The sequence below is a fragment of the Leptidea sinapis genome, chromosome 25 (genome assembly GCF_905404315.1).
Source record: "Leptidea sinapis chromosome 25, ilLepSina1.1, whole genome shotgun sequence".
Taxonomy (NCBI): Eukaryota; Metazoa; Arthropoda; class Insecta; order Lepidoptera; family Pieridae; genus Leptidea; species Leptidea sinapis.
In genome coordinates, this window is record NC_066289.1 from 10,196,848 (window position 1) to 10,222,514 (window position 25,667).

At 34.2% G+C, this 25,667-nt stretch overlaps 1 protein-coding gene across 2 annotated transcripts in view; it reads right to left on the reverse strand.

Annotated features, from left to right (window-relative positions):
* The window catches only part of LOC126972172 (transcription factor HNF-4 homolog), a 105,089-nt gene extending 81,074 nt beyond the window's left edge, over window positions 1-24,015 (reverse strand). Inside the window, exon 1 of one of the 2 annotated variants that reach the window (XM_050818784.1) lies at window positions 23,770-24,011. In XM_050818784.1, coding sequence (XP_050674741.1) covers window positions 23,770-23,902 — 133 coding nt within the window. In that variant the 5' untranslated portion in view covers window positions 23,903-24,011. Of the gene's footprint in view, window positions 1-23,769 lie in introns of both variants that reach the window. The other variant, XM_050818785.1, reaches the window with a different exon arrangement.
* Between the last annotated feature and the right edge of the window lie 1,652 nt (window positions 24,016-25,667).

The window sequence follows — 25,667 nt, forward strand, 5'->3', positions numbered from 1 at the left end:
ACCAATGACTGCGTTTTTTTTTTAATTTCTTGAACTTTACACGGAAATCAACCCCGATTGATTTTTCTAAAAAAAATCGCAATTTGTGTTATTGGACCAATGGACTCTGTTGCTGATAAGGATTAAACTTTGCAAAGAAATATATTATAACTAATAAGTTGCTCAAAATGGTTTCCGTTTACTCCAATGTATAAGATTATACGTCTCTATAAATACCTTACTGTATTTAATACCATGGCAGGATAGAATACCAACAAAAAAAAGTAATATTTTTAACAAAAAGTTTGAATAGGAGATAGAGCTCTCTTCCGTGTAAAAATAATTAAACATTTGGTATTTCCTTTCATTTTAAGTAATACATTTATTTGCAAAGATTGATCCTTATCAGCAACAGAGTCCATTGGTCCAATAATTCAGGATGTATTTTTTTTTATCACTCGGGTCGATTTCCGTTCAAGAAATTAAAAAAAAAATCAAGTATACATTTATTGGTTTCTTATAAATCGAGGGCATGACTCCTTTCACGACTTTTTTCTAAGGCTCGTAGTTTCCGACTAGGCCATCACGTCCGTTCTCAAAAAACCATCCTGTATACTATAATATTTTCAGATTGGAGTAAATGCTTTAGCTATGTCTTGGTCGGTATTTAAGGATTCGTAGGTATTTCTCCAAGGTTTAAGACAGACATCTATAGATCGTACTTAGACTTTGCTCAGACTTTACTTACGTAAAACTCAATTGAGTGTGATAGCGCATCATTACTTCAGCTGCCTATAAAGAATCATTGAGAGCAAAATTCAAAGAAATTAACATCTTGACTGTTGCTTCTCAATATATTCTTGTAAATGTTATGTACGAGAATGTTCATAGGCACATAAATAAATTTGCTAGAAACTTTCATAACCACAATGTTAACACCAGAAGCAGACATAAACTTATAATGCCTACTACTCGGCTAGGTCGAGTTAGTAAGTCTTTTGTGGGGCGATGTATATGCTTTTACAACAAGATCCCAGAAAATGTTCAAAACAAAAGTATTACGATATTCAAAAGAATTGCTAAGAAACGATTGTATGGTAAAGGTTACTATAACATAAATGACTTTCTTAATGATGCCACAGATTGGGAATGGAGTTTAATTGTACAATATTACTTTGTAAACAAATTTTGTGATGAAAATAAAAATGGACGCTGAGTTTGTTGCACCCATTCTACTCAGGTCTGAGGCATTCTTTTTGGAATGGGTTGTAGTTTTTGACTTTCAATAAGTGATGTCACATCCTATTTTGAATAAAAATAATTGATTTTAAATTTGAATTACACCAAGCTTACACTCAGCTAAGTTTTAGGTAAGTAAAGTCTGAGCAAACTCTAAGTACGCTCTACAGAACTCAGCCTAAGAGTGACTGGAATTTGGAATATGAATATTGGTAGATAAAGTTTCAATCACATGATTGAACACAGATGCATATATCCTTAACTTACATTTTTATTACTTCACTTAGATAAGTTGAAGTGATGACGCTGTAAATATTGACTTAAAAGAGTGGAAATAAGTTTCTCGCCACTTCTTCTCTTTTTCGAGTTGGTAGTAAATGGGAAGTAAATGATCTACATCTATAATATTTGAGTTTGGTTTAGCTTTCTCTTTTTATATATAGCTTTATTTTTCCGTCTTTAATTTTATGTGGAGCCGATGAAATAACCGCTTTTGACTCGTCATTTTAAATAAATATGTAATTTAAGATACTGAATACACCATATGTTCTGAAAAAGTAGTGCTCATGAGAAGAACATACAAGAAACTCGTCGGTCACACTCAGGGCCGGATTTAAACTTAATGCCGCCCCTGGGCACCGGAAAAAAATCCGCCCCAATACTGGAATTTTACAACACTTATAGCTTATACATATATTTTATTTTTCAAAACTAAAAAAACTAATTTACTGCAGAAGCTTTATTATATGTAATAAGTATATTCTAAAAACATGAATAAATATTTGTTTTTTTCTAACAATTATAAATTTGGCACTAAGGGTGCTAACTCATAATTATATTACATCAATTTTTTCACAGGCAGACACATCTGACTTTTTGAATTGCGAATTGGTCGATTAAAATTAATGATTTATAATGAGCAATCTTGGTAAGACAAAAAAAAAATTTTCACTTTCAAAATTTTGCCGCCCTAAAAAATTTGCCGCCCTGGGCACTTGCCCCAACTGCCCCTAGTGTAAATCCACCGCTGCTCACACTTTAAATCAATGAGTATTTTACAATAGTTTTAATATACCTAGTTACATAACAAATTAGTTCATAAGGTGCTGTATCCAATATATGAATCCAGATCTGCAGATGAAAGTCACCCTGAAAACGAGAAGGGGGGGGGGACTGGGAAGGTCTTGAAACGTCGGGTTAACTAAAATAATAATAAAAATGTAAACTTTTACGCAAAATCTAATGTAGAAATACAGTAAGAATTATACGCGTTTTAATGCTGTATTTAAGTGTTTCACTTAAATATATGAATCGTGTTTCAGTTTATAAATATATTAAATATCATGTAAGTAACGTTTTAAATATCAAATATTTCTTAAAAAGTAATAAAAATAAGCTCCGCTTATTTTGTTGTTAATCGCTTTCAATTGTAACATATTAAAAATACGAATTATCTGAACATAGCAGAAAAAATGAGTCATTTTGTTTTTATTAACCAATACAATATAATATTACGTATTAAGGCTTGTTGATAGCAGCTGATAAGATGTCTTCATCGCGCATTGACCCGGATTCCCAATGTTTATCTTGACTTGAGTTGAATATTGAAGAATTTGTAAATATAAAGTAAGTCAGTATTTTAAGCCTGTTGCCAATGACGTTTTGTACATATAGACAAATCACGTCGTATAAAATCAAAGCCGAAATATGAAACACACCATAATAATCTTCGACTGCTTTATCTATACATTGCCGCATTTACTCCAGTTGTTTAAAATATTCTTGGTCAATAAGGAGCAATGTAAAACATTATTTAGTTCAGATTTCATTTGGACAGTGACAGTTGACACACAGCTAAAGATAAAAGTTTTCTTACACTTTTGCCCTTCCGATATCAGAATGCGAATGTTAATATGTCCTTATAAGGGTGTGTCTGAAGACGAAGGTTTCAAGCCAGTGTGTGTTGACAGTGATGATTTACGGTACGCAGACGTGGTCGCTAACTATGGGCCTGATGAGAGAGTTCATGGTCGCTCAGAGGGCAATGGAGAGGGCTCTGCACGGAGTTTCTCTGCGAGATCGAATCAGAAATGAGGAGATCCGTAGGAGAACCAAAGTGGCCAACATAGCCCAAACGATTGCGAAACTGAGATGGCCGTTGGGGCAGTAAAGTCCTTGAATGGCGACCATGTACCGAAAGACGCAGTGTTGGTAGGACCCCACAAGATGAACTGATGATCTGGTCAAAATCGCCGGAATACGTTGGATGAGGGCAGCTCAGGACCGATCGTGGTGCACCGGCAGTGGACGTCTTCCGGCTGTGTATAGAGAGTTATTGCGTGTTACGGTAATTTGGGTAATTTCATAATTTTTTTGAAAGATGTCATATCTATTTACGGATCCTTTACGAACAGCGCCGACCATACCCTAATTGGACACGAGATTGCAATTTTTATTAATTTGAATTTGATTTAAAAACAATTTTTAATAATAAATTTTTATAAATTTACGAGCTAGCTCCATACTGGTAATTTTGAAATAAAATTTACGTCACTGTATCGGAATTTAATCTTCTAAACCAAGAGTCGGCAACAGGCGGACCGCAATAGGTCGAACATACGACCGCCCAGTATTTTAATGTATTTGTACACCAGGTAGAAATTAATACGTAGATGAGGTATACTAAACCTTTATTTATTGAAATAATTGCGAAAAACTAGCGATCAATTTAGCCACTATGTTTGGCTGACAAATGTATGTGAAACATTTTTTTTATGAAAATAAGGGACAAGACGAACAGGACGTTCAGCTAATGGTAATTGATTGTAAAAATTCTGAATGGCACTACAACTGCACTCGTCACCTTGCAACATATGATGTTAAGCCTCATTTGCCTAGTAATTTCACTAGCTACGGCGCGTTCAGACCGAAACACAGTAATGCTTACACATTAGTGCTTCACGGTAGAAATAGGCGCCGTTCTGGTACCCATAATCTAGCCGGCATCCTGTGCAAAAGAGCCTCCCACTGGAAAACATGTTTATCAATATCAAAAATTGTTCGAGTTTAATGGACCTAGAAGACACGTTTTGAATATGCTGATCTTCTCGAGAACTAAACTATAAAATACTGGCTCAAAACCGTCGGTGCAGTTTCTCACATTAATTTTAGGTCTTGTGTTTTATAATTCTGAATTGTATTTGAAACCATACAATAAATAGGTAGCACTTAATTTTTATCAGTTGTTTTTTTCTGGACGTGCTAAAAAAAAATCCCAAAGAGTCCGGACCCCACCTAAAAACTACTTTCCGACCCCTGCTAGACAGACACAAAAATAGCATTATCTTATATATAAAATTCTCGTGTCACAATGTTCGTTCCCGTACTCCTCCGAAACGGCTTGACCGATTCTCATGAAATTTTGTGAGCAAATTGAGTAGGTCTGAGAATCGGCCAACATCTATTTTTCATACCCCTAAATGTTAAGGGTGGTCCATACGATTTTTTTTTTTTAATTTTTTTTACATTTTTTTTTAAATTTGTTTGATTATGAGTCAGCATTAAATAATTAAATACATACAACTTCAAATTTTCACCCATCTACGATCAACAATTACTTTTGTATCGCGATTTTAATATCGGCAATACAACGTTTGCTGGGTCAGCTAGTTATATATAAAATGTCATCGAATTTTACTATCTATTTGGAGAGTCCAGTCACACGGAATTTTTTATAAAACCACAAATTGTTTATATCGAATATGCAGTAAGTTTTTTTTTGTACTGAATTGTTTCATAATAAACTTTACAAGTTCATAGATAAAAGTTATTAAAACTTAAATTTATATAAGCGTTACATATTATGTAGGAATTCTGACGGTCACAGCGCAAACAATTTAACAGTCATAAACATATTCATATGATTTGCTATTTTAGAATAATTTTCTTCAAGGTCAGTCTTTTTTTATGAAAATAAGGGACGTTCAGCTGATGTTTATTGATACGCCCTGCCCATTACAATGCAGTGTCGTTCAGGATTCTTGCAAAACCCAAAAATCTGAGCGGCTCTACAATTGCGCTCGTCACCTTGAGACATAAGATGTTAAGTCTCATTTACCCAGTAATTTCACTAGCTACGACGCCATTCATACCGTAACACAGTAATGTTTACACATTACTGCTTCATGGCAGAAATAGGCGCCGTTGTGGACCCATAATCTATTAAACTTTATTCATTTAGGCCTAAACTAAATGCTTTTGAACCATCACTATAAATATTTCTAAAAAGTAGAGCTCTTGAGAAGAACATACAAGAAACTCAACGGCCACTATATTCAATCAAATAGAGTATTTTACAATGGCTGTAATATACATAACAAATTTGTAAAGCTGAAATATATGAATAGTTTTTAAATAATATCAAATATTTCATACAAATTATAATATAGAATAAACTGTAGATATAAATATATATTATCATATATTGTATGCATCAATCTTCAGCTAGAATAGCTTTTGGCATGTAGCACCTAGCATGTGTTTTTATTTAAAAAAAAACACGCATTGTTCTTATTATCTCATTACTACGGAAACATTAGACAGACGAACACTTGTCCGCCATTTTAATTATAGCAATTAATAACACGATTACGTTGGATGTATTTCATTTTTTTTTCTAATTAAAACGTTGCTCATAGCTGAGTCCATACACAAATTTTAATTAATGATGCAACGATGATGTAAATTGTAAGTATACTATTAAATTGAGGCTGGTGTTAAAAATGTACTGGCCTTGTTGAAGTTTATTAAAAAAACTTTTACAAATACACTGTTTTCAAGGTAGGTATAATTATTAAGATATAATTAGTAATCATGACTACCGAAGGTTCTAAAGTTGTATTGAAAATGATTTTTCTTATCAATTAATACGTTATTTGAACATTTATTCGAAAATAATTATAGCCAATTATAATTCATGCTACTTGCCTTAAAAAATTTATTATATGATTTAATATTAATTATTTATTTATACTTCTATTTTATAACTCTATAAATTTACATCAAAAATAAATTACAATGGGAAAACTACAACAGCTGTTTACTCCAAATGTCACGAGAGGCTGCTGAAAACCAGTGTTGTGTTGGTGTCTTCTGCACTGACCAACAATATACTGAGTCAGCTCCTTTTAGCAGGGAATCACGCGCGCACAGTTATTTAATATTTTGTTTTTGTTTATATTTTTGTTACATTTAATTTAATTTTTTATTACTTTAAGATTTATACTGTAAATTGATGGTGTGTGTTTTACTGTTAATAAAGTGCTTCTATTCTATTCTATTCTTTTTACAACTACCCGAAAGCCATTATTATTTAAGTTAGGTTATGTTAGAACTCCTGTAAAACATGCCAGAAACGAATCCCAAAATAGTTCACCAAATCATCTGCATATCCCGGAATACTTATTTAGATCTAAATTTTCTCCGAAACTAGTGCTTTATGCTTTATAAGTATTTGAGTAGAGGATGCATTTTAAAAAGCCTAGTTTAATAAACATAAAGCCTACTATGAAATGACTCTGGCAGTAATTCACAAACCCAGTTTGTTCACAACTATGCAGCGGTAAAACTATCTGGGAAAAATCCTCCCGCAGCTCGTAAATACTGGCGTATTGAATAGCAATATGGCTTAAGGAAACTTACTCACTAGGCCTCAGTTCAGAAGTACCTAACCCAGCGGATACTCCCAAGGAAGTGCCGCTTGCGCCTCTCTCTCCCCAAGAGAGGTCGCCTCAGATGAAGGCTTAGCGGGAACTTGCCCAAAGCCAACCTCTATTGGTGTTCAGTGGGTAGGCACGTAGGTTTCATGTGAGTCCCACAAATCCGATGCAGCATGCGTTGGTATGCATGAGCATTCACCACCTCCCTCCCATCGTTATCCGGGAGGATGGCCGTAGCCCTTTATCCTTGCAAAAAAAACCTGTGTGGGAGAAGTATATACTTATTTGGATGAAGTCTTCATCTAGCCCACTTCTAAACCCCTTTCACACAAATCTATAGTCAGTTTTAGAAGACGCTGTCTGCGCTAATCTACAGCCTGACATCGAGTCGCTTAAGAAATCTCTAGAACAATCTAGCCACAGCTCGTTCTAGCGATTTCCCGTAAAAAGAATACGTTAATCCATATCCCTTCATAGATTCGTGGCCAGAAAGTGTTAAGGCCTGCATTGAAGTCAAAGATTTCGAATAGAATTATTTATGAAGTGAAACTTCTTTGCGAGCATGAGGGTAAAATTTTTACGGATGAAACACAATAAATATAGAGACACAAAAATGTGGGACGTTTTTGTCCTGATGAGGTGAGAGAAATTGAGAGATGAGGGAGAGAGAAATTGAGACCGATCGATAGAGAGCAAGAAAGGGCGAACGTAGCACGAAGCACATAGCGCCGCTAGTAAGTAGAACATATTCACTACTAGCGTTGTATCATGCAGATATAAATGTAATTTTTTATTGCTATTTATTACTGAGATTTCAATAAATAAATACATATAAGTTTAAAATACATTTGGATGGGGGCAGCGCAGGACCGATCATCGTGGATATCTTCGCGGGAGGCCTTTGTCCAGCAGTGGACGTCTTACGGCTGATGATGATGATGATAAAGTTTAATTGAGAATAAGTTACGTGATAAGAGTGATAAGACAATAAATGCTACGGACAAGTAAAAAAAGAAGGACTCCGCGCCGTGATATTAGCAAGTGAAGCACCGTTATGCTAGTGTGTGTGCGGTTACGGGGGATACTAGTAACACAATTTTTTCTCCCTTAAATAATCATATATGGCCACAAATACTTATATAGTATCGTTTTTACACTTTTTCACAACGCACGACGGCATTAAAATATTTTATTGAGACCCAAATCTGAGATCTATCAAATACGATGACAATTCTCATAATGGCCGCCAATCCGCATGGAGTAGTGTAAGTGTGTGCGTGGGTCTATGCATTTACACGTTAATTGGCTTGTTTTGGTTCTACACTGTTATGTAAGGTGACACGGAGTCCTTATTTTTTTACTAGTCCGGGAATAAATGCATGTGTTTTTAGTTCAAGCAGAGGTAGTTTATTTGCATCCTACAAATTTTTGGTGCGGTGTACTTAAACCCTGCCCTATTTTGGAATTAAATATAAGTTAAAAAGTATTTTCATATGTCGTGCTCGTATAGCTAAGTGCTATAGCCATATTCTACGGATATGCCTTCAATAAAATTATTTTTATGTTACCAACGCCTGTGTTATACGCCTTTTTTGCCGTATTACTATAAAAAAACACAATACCTGACGTAATAAGTAGTATGGTTGACTTGTTTATGTTGCTAAAGTTTTACACGAAAATAGTTTCATTTAAATTGAAAATATGTGCGTACGTAAATTCGTTATATGGACTGTTTTGCGCACCTGCTATTTCTTGTATTGGAGTGAAAGGGGTTTACTAGTCGCCTATACATAATGTATTAAAATTTGTATTTTATCTTGTATTAAAAGATAAAGAGATGTGTTTCCGACCTCTGAAGTGGGAGAATCCTCTAGACTGGAAGGTCCTTAAGTCCTATCGTATGACAGATGGCAGTTGATCATAGTTGTCGGCAGATGCGTCAAAGGTCCTGTGCAATGCAAAAAGGTTTTTACTGAAATGCCCGGTTATAGAATGCCAAAGTTTACGTACCAGAAAGTATCTGTAAACCATTACGCTAAAGACGCAGATATAAGACAGTAATCACGACTATCACGTTCACGAAGCATCCTTACATAAACAATGAATTCAAACTCTAAAGGTTGATTGATCCATCCAATATAAGATAATTTATAATATTTATACATTATTAGCTAGTAAAACTTCCACGACCTAGGTTACGGAAAATAACTCATGTACTAACGGGTCACGGCCCTTTCAACAAGCATCTGTTTAATATAGGTGTCACCGACAGTCCACTGTGCAGAGCCTGCATGGAGGCAGATGAAACAGCCGCACACGTCATTCTGGAGTGTAGAAGTGTGGCCACATACCGGGCCAAACACCTGAGGTCACCGAGGACTCTCCCCGAGGTCATGGGTGACATCAGAGGTTTGATACAATACCTTGAGGAGCTGGGCTGGCAGGATTAGCCGCCCACCTCACCACGCAAAATAGGCGCGCTGTTGTCGTCGAGTTTGCCGATAATAGCCCGTGATAACCTATAACCTATTTATACGTTTAATTATTTATTACATTTTATGAAATAATATATATTATTTAAACACGACTCATATATTGGATGCGATGCCGCATACAATTACAAACTAATTTGTTATGTATATTAAGTACAGCTATTGTACAATACTCTACTTATTACCTGAAAAGCGTGGCCGTTGAGTTTCTTGTATTTTCTTGTACCTATTCATCTTACGAGCTCAACTTTTTCCGAACATATGGTAAATTCAGTAATTTAAGAGAAATATTTATAGTGACGATTCAAAAACGCTTAGTTTAAGCCTAATTGAATAAAGTTTATTTTACTTTGACTTTGATGAGGCAGTTCTGGAGTGTTTTTTCTTCCGACCTACAAATATCAATATTTAAGGCAAGCTGAGGTATAGTCTAAAGAGGCCATCATCATATACAAAAATAATTATTCAAATCCGACTCGTAGACAATCAAAACAATTCTTATCGCCTTCTATTGGGACGCGTGAATTGCAGTTTCCATATAAAATTCCATCGCTGGTAAGCTAAACGTCGTCCCATTGACAGACGTGTACGGGTAAGGTGATTTACCGTCGTAAAGTTTATTGGGACAGAAATGTCAACGATAGTTACGATTTTTATCTCAAGTAATAGATAGACTGAATATTGGAATCGGCCGTTAGAGCACCAACGAATTAAATTATATACTTGAATGAAATATCATCCCCACCATCTGGATGTGTGGCGGTCCTCCACAGTGCGGTTTTCAAGGAGCTTTCTTCCACGTACTACAAAGATGTGGAATGAGCTTTCTAGTGCGGTGTTTCTGGGACGATACGACATGGGTACCTTCAAAAAAGCGCGTACACCTTTCTTAAAGGCCGGCAACGCTCCTGTGATTCCTCTGGTATTGCGGGAGATTGTGGGCGGCGGTGATCACTTAACAACAGGTGACCCGTACGCTCGTTTGTACTCCTATTCCATAAAAAAAATCAAAGTCAAATAAACTTTATTCAATTAGGTTTAAACTAAACGTTTTTGTATCGTTACTTTTAATATTTCCTTTGAATTAATGAATCTACTATAATTATGTTCAGAGAAGATAGAGCACGTGAGAAAAACATACAAAAACCTCAACAGCCACTCTTTTCAATCAATAAGTAGAGTATTTTACAATAGCTGTAATATACAAAACAAATTAGTATTTTCTTTGATAAACACTAGAGTTACATATTTAAATAAAACACTTTTAAAGTATTAAAACTGGTCTCCCTCCCCTGCCCCAGTCCCCCTGACAACGAGATCTGGAAAGGTCTTGAAACGTGGGGTTAACTAAAATAAAAATGTAACTTTTACGCAAAAATCTCGCGTTTTAATCCTTTAAAAGTGTTTTATTCAAAACAAATTAGTTAGGTATCCAATATATGAATCATGTTCAAAGTTAAAAGCGTTTTAAATATCATCAGGTTCATAAAAAGTAATAAAGAATTATCTTTATAAATATAAATTATCGTATATTGGATGCATCAACCTTTAGAGCTTGAATTTATTGTTTGTGTAAGGATGCTTCGTGAACATGATGGTCGTGATTACTGTCATAATTAGTAATCACATCGAACAAATACAATGATTTATTAACTATAACAGGTCGATCCGACACCACTAGCAACACGCGTTCACGAGTTGAAGCATGGACCAGCGCACATATTATGTGCTGCTTCTCCTTGAGGGAAGGAGACGACCCGGCACACGACGACGCCGGAAGCAATGCCATTTTAGTGAGAACGATGAACCGTGTAATAGCATACACATGATCAAGATACATTATTTGCTAGTACGAATAGTTTTGTACTAGAAAAATGGTAAGTGACCCTGCCTACTGAGCTAGAGGTCCCGCGTTCGAATCCCGGTAGGTAGGTATCATTTATATGATGAATATGAATGTTTGTTTCCGAGTCATGGATGTTTATTTGTTTTTATGTATGTTTAAGTAAGTATATTGTATTAAATATATCGTTGTCTTGTACCCATAGTACAAGCTAAGCCTAATTTAGCCACACTTCATAATTACCACGATTCATAATATTGCGGTATATTTTGACTTCTGATAAAGGCTGGCTGTAAAAGATTCACTTATGTTTGAACGTGGCTTTCTGAGATACTAATTAAATGAAGAAATCCTTGAGGTCGTATACCAGTTTTACCTTAAATTAAACAATATTATACGCAGGCTGACCGCCGCTAAAATTACCGTTCACTATTAACTTAAAACATCTACGGCCGTTTTCAATAACGTATCTATAGTTACGGATACATTACTATCACCGTTTAATGACAAGATCTTATCTTTCCATAGTTTTATGTCCAATATAGTTATATTATTAGTTATAGTATAGTAATATACCAGTGGGAGGCTCCTTTGCACAGGAAGCCGGTTAGATTATGGGTACCACAACGGCGCCTATTTCTGGCGTGAAGCAGTAATGTGTAAGCATTACTGTGTTTCGGTCTGAAGGGCGCCGTAGCTAGTGAAATTACTGGACAAATGAGGCTTAACATCTTATGTCTCAAGGTGACGAGCGCAATTGTAGCGCCGCTCAGAATTTTTGGGTTTTTTGAGAATCCTGAGCGGCACTGCAATGTAATGGGCGTATCAATTACCATCAGCTGCACGTCCTGCTCGTCTCAAAAAAAAAGACCAATGCTATCTGTCGATAGGTTATTGAAATGAGTGAATAAATAAGTAAACTTAAAAGGATAGATTTGTCTATCTCTAGTTCCTAAGTTAAACTAAGGATAGATAGGTTATTGAAAACGGCCGTTAACCAATATGAGACGTACCCAAACGCTAGAACTATTTGGTCAGGCGAATCTTACTCTTTTTTTTATGTTTGTTACCTCAAAACTTTCGACTGGGTGAACCAATTTTGATAATTCTTTTTTTATTTGAAAGCTGATGCTTCCCGTGTATCCCTGATCTATATAAAAGGCATTTATTTTCTCAAAATTGATTCCTTTAGAATTCTTTTTGATGTCATTTCTAATACTACTAGATACTACTACCGCTTCGGAAACAAATGGCGCTCTGAGAGAGAAGAAGCGGCGCAAGAAACTCTCCCAGCATTCTTTTTTTTGCGCTCTTTTCAATAAAAATATACAATATTGTACAGTCGCTATAAAATAATCACAATCTAGACCCAGGCTGTCCGATCATTTAGATATTCAGCAGTGGAGTAATAGGATTTACGACAGAGCCATTTTTTTATAAAACATTTAAATTTATATATAGATAATACCTGAACAGTGGCTGGGACTTTATTGTAGAAGTGTATACATTTACCCTTAAAGCTATTATGTATCTTACGAAGCCTACTAGAATTAGTTACAAGCAATCCCTTATTTCTAGTGTTATAATAATGAAAATCACTATTAAGAGCAAAAAGGTGACGATTTTTGTGAACATATATTAAATTTTCATAAATGTACTGACAATAAACAGTCATAATATTTATTTCTTTAAATTTTTCTTTGAGAGACTGTCTATAACCAAGCTGATATACAGCACGAACAGCTCTCTTTTGCAGAGCAAACACTATATCAATGTCAGCAGCATGACCCCATAGTAATATACCGTACGTCATGATGCTGTGAAAATAACTAAAGTACACTAATCTAGCGGTCACAACATTCGTGTACTCTCTTATCTTTCTAACTGCATATGCCGCAGAGCTGAGTCTATCTGCTAGATGGGTAATATGTGGACCACACTGAAGTTTTTTATCTAACGTGATACCCAAGAAGACCGTAGTGTCGACAAGTTCCAATCTCTGGTCATTTATAAGTACGTTGGTTTGTACCTCCGCTGTGTTTGGTGTAATGAACCGTAAACACTTTGTTTTTTTACTGTTTACGTGCAGTTTATTCGTCTCAAACCAACGCACTATATTTGAGAGTGCATTGCTTACCTCGTCATCAATATCCGCACGTCGCTTCACTTTAAAAATAAGTGAAGTACCATCAGCAAACAATAAAATCTCATGGCTATCATCTACCACAAACGGTAGATCGTTAATATATATAAGAAACAAGAAAGGACCGAGAATAGAACCCTGTGGAACACCTATTCCCACAGGTTTACCCGAAGACCGTGTGACATTTACATCTACTATCTGAACTCTTTCGCTTAAATATGATTTTAACAGATTTAGGGCTCTATTTTTCACTCCATAATGCTTTAGTTTTAGGAGTAAAGTTTCATGGTGGACGCAGTCAAATGCTTTTGACAAATCACATATATAGCGTCTAACCGGTGTAACGGTCCTAAATCTGATGCAATCAGGTAACGCTTAAATCTGACGTTACGCTCGTCTAGAGAGGCCAACCAGCGAGCTTTCCGAACGTCCGTATAACAGCTTCACTTCAAAATAAAACAATTTATCGGGTCATTTTGCTACAGTTGTTCTACAGTAAAAGTAGCTCTGTTTTGCCCAGCAAAAGTTGTTACACTTGGGATCGGTAGAACTTAAATACTGATCGAAAGAGCCAGTGGAATGTAGTCAAGATAATTAGACGAAATGAAACACGGAAATGAAAAGAAATAATATTTTATGTTATTTGTGAAACATTTCAAAGCATGACATATCGCACGTAAGTACTTTGCTAATTTTACACATGTATCTGCTTACGGTTAGTCAAAGTAAAATATTTTATTCAAATATTTTTATAGAAACACTTTTTTTTTCGTTAATTTATTTTTGACGCTATCAGTGATAATCATATTATTACTTATTTCTTATATTAGGTAAAGGTTAAAACAATAAAAAAATTAATAATAATTCAATTGAAATAAACTTATAAAAAGCTATATTATAATTTATTAACTTCATAATATAACATGAATAAAAATATTTTAACCAAAAATACAACCGCCTTCAAAAACTCTATTCCAAAACAATAGATATAATGTGCACTAAAAAGTATAAAAATAATTGCGTATTTTTATACAATCTAATTAATTAATCTTATTCTAGTTACGATTATTGTTATTTTTGGGTTCGGTGTCCTTCCGCCGCGACCCGCTCTCGCGTCTCGCCTCCTCACGCTTCAAGCACATCTCACCTATAACTATGTATGTACTAACAAACCAATCTCGGATGACACCGACTCCAAAAACTACAACAATCGGTTCACACAGTCGAAAGTTTTGAGGTAACAAACATAAAAAAATACTTAAAAAAATATTAAAAAAGGAGGAGGTTCTCAATTCTGAGAACCTCTTCCTTTTTTGATGTCGGTTAAAAAGACACGGCAAAAAAACCGGATCTTGCTGAAGTTGACATCCAATTTGGCGACTACTAACCGATCGAGCCGTGCGGCAAAATTCAGTGCAGGGGCATAGCGCATTCAATACAATATCCCTTCATACGATATAAGCAGGTTAACAGTTTAAGGCAGCATCTTAACTTACCCGAATGAGCGTTATAGGTTTAGCCTAGCGTTGCCCAGTCTCATGAAATACAAAGAAGAAAAAGTGCTCAGCATGCTTAAAGAAATGTTCACTTAAAAAGTTTCTGGAAAATGGATAAGCCATATAATCATATATTATTTTATCTACTGAGTAGGGAATCCAAGATATTTAAGTTTAATTTACACTTGGCCCTGATAAACATATTGAGACTTCCAGCAGTACAAAATATATCTTAATTGAAATACTTGGCAATTCGTAATGTAGCACAGATACCACAACCTTACAAAGTTGATATATTGTACCACTTGCCAACTCGATCAGTTGCCAAACTAGTTAATTATTGGATAAATCTGATGTTGAATATTGAGACTCACCGGCAACGCTGATGTTTATTTCCGCTATTGCAAGTGATCACTCACCTAAAAAGGCTAAGACTAACCCCTTTATTCATAATGGTCCGCTAACTTACAACAGCCGCTAAAGAGTGTTTTTTCTCATTCTGGCTTAGGTCAATAGAAGAAGACAGAGTGAAAATTAGCAATGCTTTAAGTTAGCAGACTATTATGAATAAGGGGGTAAAGGATTAGCCATAAAAAATAAATTTCTAATGACAGTTCTCCCCGCAGTAGCATTAGTATCGCATCAAGTTCGCGCCTAAAAACGCTAGATAGATTTTTAGTTAGTAATTCTTGATTTCTTTTAGCGACTTTCGGTTATATTTTTGAATTTAGAATTATTGTTTTTAGTAATTAAATTAGTAATCAAACTATATTTTTATCTGACCATCAATAGTTAGTCACTGTACACCTGATGCTTCTAGCATTGGCAAGTATAAAGGTTCTGTTAGATTTATCAAAGTTAGATAATTCAAATATTTTTATTCAAAATAGGATTTAAATTTTAAAATCACTTATTGAACGTCAAAAACTACCACCCATTCAAAAGAGACTGTCTCAGACCTGAGAAGAATGGGCGCAAGAAACTCAGCGGGCTTTTTTTAAATATAAAATATGGATTACAATGTGATATCGTACAATAAACATTTATAATTAAAGAGCCTGAGGGTGTTCGCTGTATTCCCATTCCGTAGTGTCATTAAAAAAATCGTTTATGCTATAGTAACCTTTCCCACACAAACGTTTTTTAACAATTCTTTTAAATTTTGTAACACATTTGTTTTGTGCATTTTCTGGGATCAGAATGTAGAAGCATATACATCGCCCAAGAAAAAACTTACTAACTCGACCCAACCGAGTAGTAGGCATAACAAGTTTATGTTTGTTCCTCGTGTTAACATTATGAATGTCACAGTTTCTAGAAAATTCTTCAATGTGCTTATGAACATACAGAACATTATCAAAAATGTATTTAGAAGCAACAGTTAAAATGTTTATTTGTTTAAATTTTTCTCTTAATGATTCTTTAGGACCTAGGTTATAAATAGCAAACGTATCATGTACAAGTATTTTTGACTGGCACGTAAACGATCATTTTTATTTATGATTGTTGTTTGTTTATGTACGGCAGTCTTATTATAATGTCATTAGCATAACAGTTATGTCTATTTATCTATTTATTTGCATCAGATATTTAACAAGATAGAAAGATATTGGTATCCTAAATATTATGGAAAGCTGTTATGAAACATGTTTCTTTGAAATTCTATCAAATAGGTATAAGCTAGCCAATATTGCTATCCTAGTCATCGAAGCCGCGTTATTTTCAACAGTATCATCATCAGCCGGTAAAAGGTATCCCCCAAAGATCTCCACGACGAACGGTCCTGCGCTGCCCTTATACAACGTATTCCGGTGATCTTAAAGATGTTCTCTTTGATATCATTTCTAATATACTAGATACTACTACCGCTCCGGAAACAAATGGCGCTCTGAGAGAGAAGAAGAGGCGCAAGAAACTCAGCAATCTTTTTTGCGCTCTTTTTAATAAAAGTAAACAATATTGTACTGTCATTGCGTTTGCTATAAAATTTTGAACAGATCGTCGGTCCATCGGCGTCTCAGTTTGTATGACATCAGCAAGGTGGTGTTCACCAACACTGCCATAAAAAGAGGTTTCAAAGTCGAAGTCAAAGTCAAATAAACTTTATTTAATTAGGCTTAAACTAGTACTTTTTTTTAGTACTAGCGTAAGTACTAGTGCTTTTGAATCGTCACTATAAATATATCTTTTAAATTTCTGAATTTTCGGTAAAAGTAGAGCTCGTGAGAAGAACATACAAGAAACTCAACGGCCACTTTTTTCAATCAATAGAGTATTTTACAATGGCTGAATCGTAATTATGCTGCCCTGACTATTGAAAACCCCAAAAATTTTGAGTGACACTTCAATTGCCCTCGTCACCTTGAGACATAAGATGTTAAGTCTCATTTGCCCAGTAATATCACTATCTACGGCGCCCTTCAGACCGAAACACAATAATGCTTACACATTACTTCTTCACGGCTGAAATAGGCTGCTGCATAAAATCATGTTTAAAATTAAAAGGTATTAAATATCAAATAGTAAACCAAGTTTTAAGTATAAATAAATTAAATGTAGATAATCGATAGAACAGAATATCCAAAGGTTACACATTAGAAGTTAGTACAAAGAGGATATTAACAACGTTTTGAATAATGCAACGTCATTCTTTAAGTATGTGTACAAATTATATTATATTAAGTTTGTTAAATAATATATGTCTTTGTAATATATGTATATGATGTATTTACTGAGCAACTCGAACAAGTTTACAGTTATTGAATATAAATAATAAACATATTTACTGCGATATATAAAATAACAACTTAGGACCAGATATAGGTAAACTACAGCGCTTTTAGGCTTTTTCATTTATTTGTGCTCATTAAAAAATTGTTATTACAATTAAATAAAACACTTTTAAAGGTTTAAAACGCGTGTAGGTATTGTTAACTGTTTTTACATTAGTTTTTTACGTAAAAGTTAAATTTTTATTTTAGTTAACTCGACGTTTCAAGACCTTTCAGATCTCGTTTTCAGGGGGACTGCAGATGAATTCAAAAACACCCAAATGAGAAGACGGTTTAAAATTATCAAACACCTGGGATCCAATAATCTCTAGATTAAAACCCACAATTACACATACCAATAAAGAAGAGGACACTGTCAGTAAATTTTGCCGAAACCCATCTGTGTACAGCAAATACAACTTCCTAATGACAACTATGACAATACTATACTATCTTTGACTCATTTCAACTGCAGTCCCCCTGAAAACGAGATCTGGAAAGGTCTTGAAACGTCGGGTTAACTAAAATAAAAATGTAACTTCTACGCAAAAATCTAATTTAAAAACACGGTTACAATTACATACGTTTTAATCCTTTAAAAGTGTTTTATTTATACATGTAACACTCGCGTTAATTTAAGAAAATACTATGTTATTACAATATTCAAGCCTTTGCGTACTCTAACCAAAATATATAGTATTCGTAAGAGCTACAAGAATAAAATAATGTAAATATTAAAACTGTTCCGATCTCAGTTTATCGAGGATATTTTGATACGTTCACAAAAATCATAATTTAGTAACATCAGTTATAATTCTTTTGACGCGATGAAGAAAAATGATGAGAGTAAATTTTTACTATGCGCGCGCACACCGACACCTGGATTCTACATCGTGAAGTTAGTTCTACGTGGCATGTAATATAATATATAATAATTATAAATAATAATAATAACTATGTTCAAGTTGTATATTCTAGTATTTTTATATTTAGAGCACGTGTTTCGTAACAGTACAATTAAACAGTGTGAATAAATAAATATTATTTTGGTGTTTTTATTAAATCAATTTCATATACGACGGTGATAGTATTTACTAATAATTTATTAGTATGTATATCTATATATATATAGAATATTAGTGATAAAACTGATTTGAATAAACTGTTTTGAGTGCATTTATAGATTTGAGGTTAATTGTCGGTATGTATAATTTATTTACATCGTTAATTAAAAATTATTACATTATTATCTAAAAAAAATTTTTTTTTCCTTTTTCTTTTATTTCTGGTATATTAACAAATTTTATGTTTAAATAAAAAAAATAATTAATTTTCTATACTTGTTTATATTAACCTTAAATGCTGAGTGTTTATACTATCTTTGATCTTAACTATTTGTTAAAATTTGATTTATTTTTCAATACGCCAAAGAAGTATAACTTCTAACGCGTGTACATAAGTACATACACTCTTTTTTTTGCTTCTAATAGTGATTTTCATTGCTAGAACAATATAAACAAAGAATTGTTTATTCTGGTAGGCTTCGATAGAAAATAGATAATGTCCTGTCGTTATCACAAGGTAGGTATACTTACTACTGCGGAATAAATAAACGATTGGACTATCTGTGACTAGATTATGATTATATAGTAATAATAACATAGTAAAATATTGGTCAGTATATTGTATTTTTCAAAAAAAGAGCGTTTCGTCTATCCTAGAGCGCCTTTTGTTTCCAAAGCCGCGATAGTGCTTTATTTAAAACTAGCTGACCCGACAGACGTTGTTCTGTTCTTAATAAAAAAAATCTTGTGGGTGGATTATCGTAAATCCGTTCTTAGCTGACCTCTACTCGACGAAAGGAGTATTCCTACCAAATTTGAAGTCTCTACGCCTTATGGTGTTATATATATATACGTGGAAATTATAATATTAATAACTATTTTTTCGAAGTGGAGAAAAATGACAGTGGAAGAACCACTGTCATTTTTCTCCACTTCGTTTATGTTCTATTTTTTATTTTTTTTATTTAAATATATCTGTTTACATTTATTTACTCGACAAACGTTATGTTTATCGGCGAGATGCGCTCATTAATTTTATAAATAACATACTAATAACCTAATCATATACAAACATAACATAAAATGGTTCTAAAATTAAAGTTTAATAATGTAAGACGCGAATAACTATATTATTATGATGCTTGACGTCTCGTAGTTCCTTCTATACTTATTATCTAATAATACATTTTTAAGCTTTTTCTGAAGTAGTTAAATCTTTATCTTAGGGGTCTTTCTTAATATGTCTATATTTGGTGTGCTATTCCAGTAACTGATCATAATCGTTTACTGTGCAAGCTCTTAGCCTATGGAATTCTACTCCCACTGAAATCAGAAAGGCTCAAACTCTCCAATCTTTCATAACAATGCTCCTTAATTACTTTAAATGGCTGCTACAAATTCATTAGTTTTTTCGTGGTATTATTTACTGTATGTGTATGTTTAAATTATATGTATTACGCCAACTGTTATCATATTATTATAACTAAATTATTTCAGTACAGGTTGCCTGGAAGATATCACTCTTAATTTAACTTAATCTTCGATAAGGCCGCCTATTGCTTGTGGTGTATTCTCGTCATTTGCTGTATTTAATTATTTGGTGGTGAGCAAAAAGGTATATTGCATTTCATTTCATAAATAAAGCACTGTTCACACTGAGGCTACTATCGCGCGGAACGCGGGAGCGAAGTCGCTCGCGCCGATTGTGTCAGCTAACTTGTATGAACCTGTTCAAATAGACGCGAGTAGTCGCTCAAGTTGAAGCGAAACAAGAACGGGATTGTTTAATCTCACAATGCATGATGTTTCTGCACTGAAGAACCAAAAATGACACGCGTAAAGTCGCGTCAGTTTGAGAGGCTACGCGAGTGAGCGAATTGCTCTAAAACGCGTCCCACGTCCCGCGCGTTTTTCGCCTCAGTTTGAACAGAGCTTAAAACACTTGATCACAGATTGAGACGTCTGGACTCTGGAATACAGACTCTATTCTTGGTACTGTAACGTGTAACCAGTACTTCTATCCGATACGGGATCGAAGAGTAATAAATTAATGATGAATTTCCTTATCATCCTTTTAGGCTTAGCACGCACTGCGATTAAAAGCGAGCGGTTTAGAAATAGCTGAAAACTCAACACCGTATACAACCTCGCACTGCGGTTGGCGTTTTGCTTAATTTTATCACCATGGATATCCGTCGAGCAGCATGTGTTGCGGCTTTGGATTTCAAAATAGAAAAAAGAAAACGAAAACAGCACCGCCATAGGTACTGGGTATACCCATTAATAGATCAAAGACATTTGAAAGGATATTTTTGCAAAATGTATAACGACGTGCGGCAGCATCCCGATAAGTTTATGAATTACTACAGAATCTACAATATAATAAAGACACTGCACTTCGTAAGGCAATATCACCTTAAGATCTATCCCATGTGCTTTCCGAGTCGAGACTGTATGGAAAACCGAATGCGGTTAACCGCCGTGCATGCGCCACCATATTAATAATATGGGGCACGAAAAAAACGCGCTTATACAAACCGCCATCAAAATGTAGCAAGTTGCGTTCTTAAAATCAGCCACTGAAAAATATCGCTAATGCGTGCGCTTGTATAGAAAGCTATGTGTTAATTTTTTTGCGTTTTCAGACTTACGTTTAAAAGCATGCGTTTAATCGCAGTGCGTGCTAAGACTTAATCACAGTATCTCATACATAGAGAGTTTTATCACTTCGTTCAATCTCATAAACGGATTACGGCACTACTGTCATTTTTTGACATATGAGTTTTGATAGGATCTGTCACGAAAATATTTTGCACATAAATCTAAGAATAAATTATTGATTTAAATATTAATATTATTATTTATAATATTGATTAATGATTTAAATAATCTTATTTTATTATACTTTGGTTTGAGCTGATAGCCTTGTTTCCAATTGTCTATATAAATAAGCACTACTGTTATCATTTGACAATTATTACGTGAAAATTGGTCGGTCGTGATCTTACATATTCTTCATGAGTCGCGTATCCAGTGGTTAACTCGTCTAAGGTATTGTCTGCTGTTCAGCCTTATCATAAAATACACTATCTCATTACTCAATAGCGGCTATCTACGACAGCCTGTGACATTATTATGGTAATTATAATAATAGCGCTGACCTCTACTATATTACTTTGACAGCCGCAAGTCCTGGCTGTCAAAGTGCTTTTGTGCCTGTTTGATATTGGCCATTTTGGCGCTGTTGGCTATGTAGCGAGAGTCTGCGGTACTACCTCAGCAAACATCGATAGATGGTGGGAAACAATTTACAAAAAAAAAACTGTGCACTGTTCTAGATTTTTAAAGTTGTTACTCCTACTCCTCCTTTATCAATCGATAGCAAAAAAAATCTTTCTTTTCTTTTTTATATATAAATTATATTCTTTGCTTTTCTTTGTGGACAAGGCCTTATACAATACCATATTAATTTATCCCGTGATTATTAACGTCAATATAAATATAGCTATTAAATTTAACAATGACCTGTGACACTAGGTTTATTATACATGACATCAACACAGCACTTAATTTTTTGTTAACACTAGATTTTACATAGAGTAATGAAATATATGTTAAAATTAATTATTGGAATTAGTGCTGTATTTCTATGAAAGTGACCACACAATATGACATTTATTACTGGACTTTAAAGCGCTTTTTCGCGAAAACATGACAATAATTTTAAGGCGTGGACTGACTTGGATTGTAGACGCTATAACCAATAGTACAATATTTGTGTTGATCATGTGGCTAAGCTGCAAATGGGCATTTATTTTACTTGGTTTCTTTTGCATATTCAAAATATACATATTAAATTCAACAATTGTTCGGTTTAAGTTTAAGAAAAATACTAATTCTTTAAAAAAAGATGTTGTTATCGCTGAAAATTCAGAGATTTTTAAACTCCAAAGTTTATTTTTGGGAAGCAACTTCCATATTTATTATTTGATATTTCAAATTATTTGTAAAAATTCTATTCGGTTCAAATTTTTCTTTAGGTCCTTCTTTGTGTACTGTATTTTTTGCGTCGGAATATTTTCATTGCGTTATGTTGAAATCGTCTCTCTAAGAAACCAATTTTTGTGGATATTGAGGTATGACCGCGCCTTAACACTCACTAGCTGACCCGGCAAACGTTGTTTTGCCATATAAAGTATAATTCACGCGATAGTTTTATAAGTAATAAAATATTGCCTATATTATAGCCTGTACATCATTTTGTTCTATTGTCAATAGTTTTTGCAGCGCACGCAAAAATAGGTTTTCGATTTTACACCTTGTGTTACAAAATAGCAATTTTATTACGGATCCCTAATTTTGAAAAAATAGCCTATAGCCGTCCTCGATAAATGGACTACCCAACACTGAAAGAATCATTCAAATCGGACCAGTTGTACCAGAGATTAGCGCATTCAAGCAAACAAACAAACAAACACTGCAGCTTTATATATTAGTATAGATTACCATTCATACGAAGATTTATGAACAAAAACAAAACAATATCATGAAGATAATAATAATTATGCTGGCTTAAGTAATTACATGATCCCAACTTAAAATATGCAACTGAACCATGAGATTCTAAGCTAATTAATAAATGCCAGCGATGGCACTGAATTCTTCACATATAATTATTAAGAAGATTGGATAATAAGTATCAGGTTCCATATTCTTGTACTATTTAATTGGATGCTCTACGAATATGTTTTTCCAGCAAATACTACGAAACATTTTATTAAGTACTTATATGATATTATTTGATTATGTAAAAGTCAATAAACGATCCAATCGAGGCCATATACTTATTAAGGTTTAAATTAGTACCGGTTTCTTGGTGCTGTTATTTGTAGAATATTACCGTTGAGGTAACTGCGAAAAGTGTGTGTATTTCTACATTTGTAACTAGGTATACTTCCATATAATATGTTTAAAGAGGTCTTCACGATCTCTGATTTAGTGCTGTGTAGTTTATACAATACTTACGTGGGTATATTGATACATCTAGCATAGTCTCACCGAGTATATTCTGCAGAAAATTGTCTTCGATCCTAATAGTTGAGGAGAGGAGATAGTCAGTCCCCTCCAACTCGAGCGGCGGCATCAAGTCGCTCCTCATAATGACCACTTCACTTCACATTCATTCACGGTGATCCACAACACTATTAATCGGTGTATTTTCTTTAATTAAACAAGGAGTGAAACGAGTTGTAGGCGCCGGTTATCGCTCGCGAGTCACGATAAACATTAAACGTCGGCTGCCCCCAGTCCTCACATGTCTCCGCATTTACATTAAGCAATTCTCAGCTGACTTTACTATAAATAATACGGCGCGCTCTCAATGTATTTCAACTGACAATTCTGTGCTATTGACAACGCTTGTTATAACATTTAAATGCATATTAAAATTTAATAATAGTATATTTATTCAGGTCATAAATTTAGTCGTCTTTGGCCTAAAAAAGCAAAAATCCTTAAAATTATTTATTCCTCGTGCTATTCTATGTTTCTAGAAAGAATATTATTGTATAAAATTCTTGCAACGATGTGCCAAACCTTTGCCTATCCTAATAATGGATGAAGAAACCAAAAAAAAATAACGAATATCGCAAACGTCAGAAAATCTTAGGAACCAACTTCACCCTGTTGAACACTTTTGTGTTACAGTGATACGCGCGCATCTTAAAATTTCACTCTCATAATTTTTTCATAACATGCCTAAAGAAGTATAAATTTAAAAGTGACAAAATTTTAATACCATTAAAAAAAAACTTTAAAACAGTTTCAAGTACAGTGGATGCATCAGTCTGTACACTTTGGAAATAAATAATAATAATTAATACACACACAAGTTAGTTAGCCCCAAATAAGGTATATTAAATACATTGCCTGTTTTAACAGTGCCAAGTAACGATATAACCATGACTCGGAAACAAACATTCATATTCATCATATTAATGATTGCACCTACCGGGATTCGATTCCGGGACCCCTACCTTATTAAGTCAGGGTCACCATAACCATCGGGCCATATGGGTCGCCTTTAATAAATAAAGCAAGCAATCATTTCAGCAAATATATGTATGTAAATATAAGCAGCGTCCGTTCTCAAGCATGACTCATCTTTTTAAGCTCCAGAAGACTCTAGTTTGCGAATGGACTTCTGGGAAAACCCATGTTGACGAAAAAACTTTTTATGTGAAGTTTTTGTAGGTAGGTAGGTAGGTAATGTAGGTCCTGGTCTGGGCAATAGTACCTAAAGCAATTATTACAAAAAAAAACAATTAAATAAATATGGTATTTGTAGAGCATATTGTGTGATATTCATCAGTTTTTAACATTGTAGCGTCGTATTGACAATTGTGTGGCGACAGTGTGAACTGACTTATCAAGAAAGTTGCCACGAAGTTGTCACACAAGTTAAGAAAAGTTGAAGAATTGGTAAGTATGACTATAAAAATAATAATTTTACGCAATAACATAATAAATTGCTTACTATAACATGCGTTTTTAATCCTTTATGAAGTATTTTAATTAAACTCCGTAATATATTGCCTGAATTTCGCCATACAGTGCTAGTTTTAAAAAAATGCGGCACAATCTATGCCTTCAGCCTTACACGAACCTAAATGGTGTTAAACCATAACAGTTATGTGTAGTTCTACTAACATTTAACGGCAATGTGTAGAGTTTATGGTGATTTATTTTTATAAATGCGGTAACATATAAAGCTTCATCGTAATTTACGACAGACCTCGTTGTCTTTAAATATAAATCAGAACTCAATAAGGCTGTTCTTGGATGCCGGCTAGATTTTGGGTATCACAACGGCGCCTATTTCTGCCGTGAAGCAGTAATGTGTAAACATTATTGTGTCGGTCTGA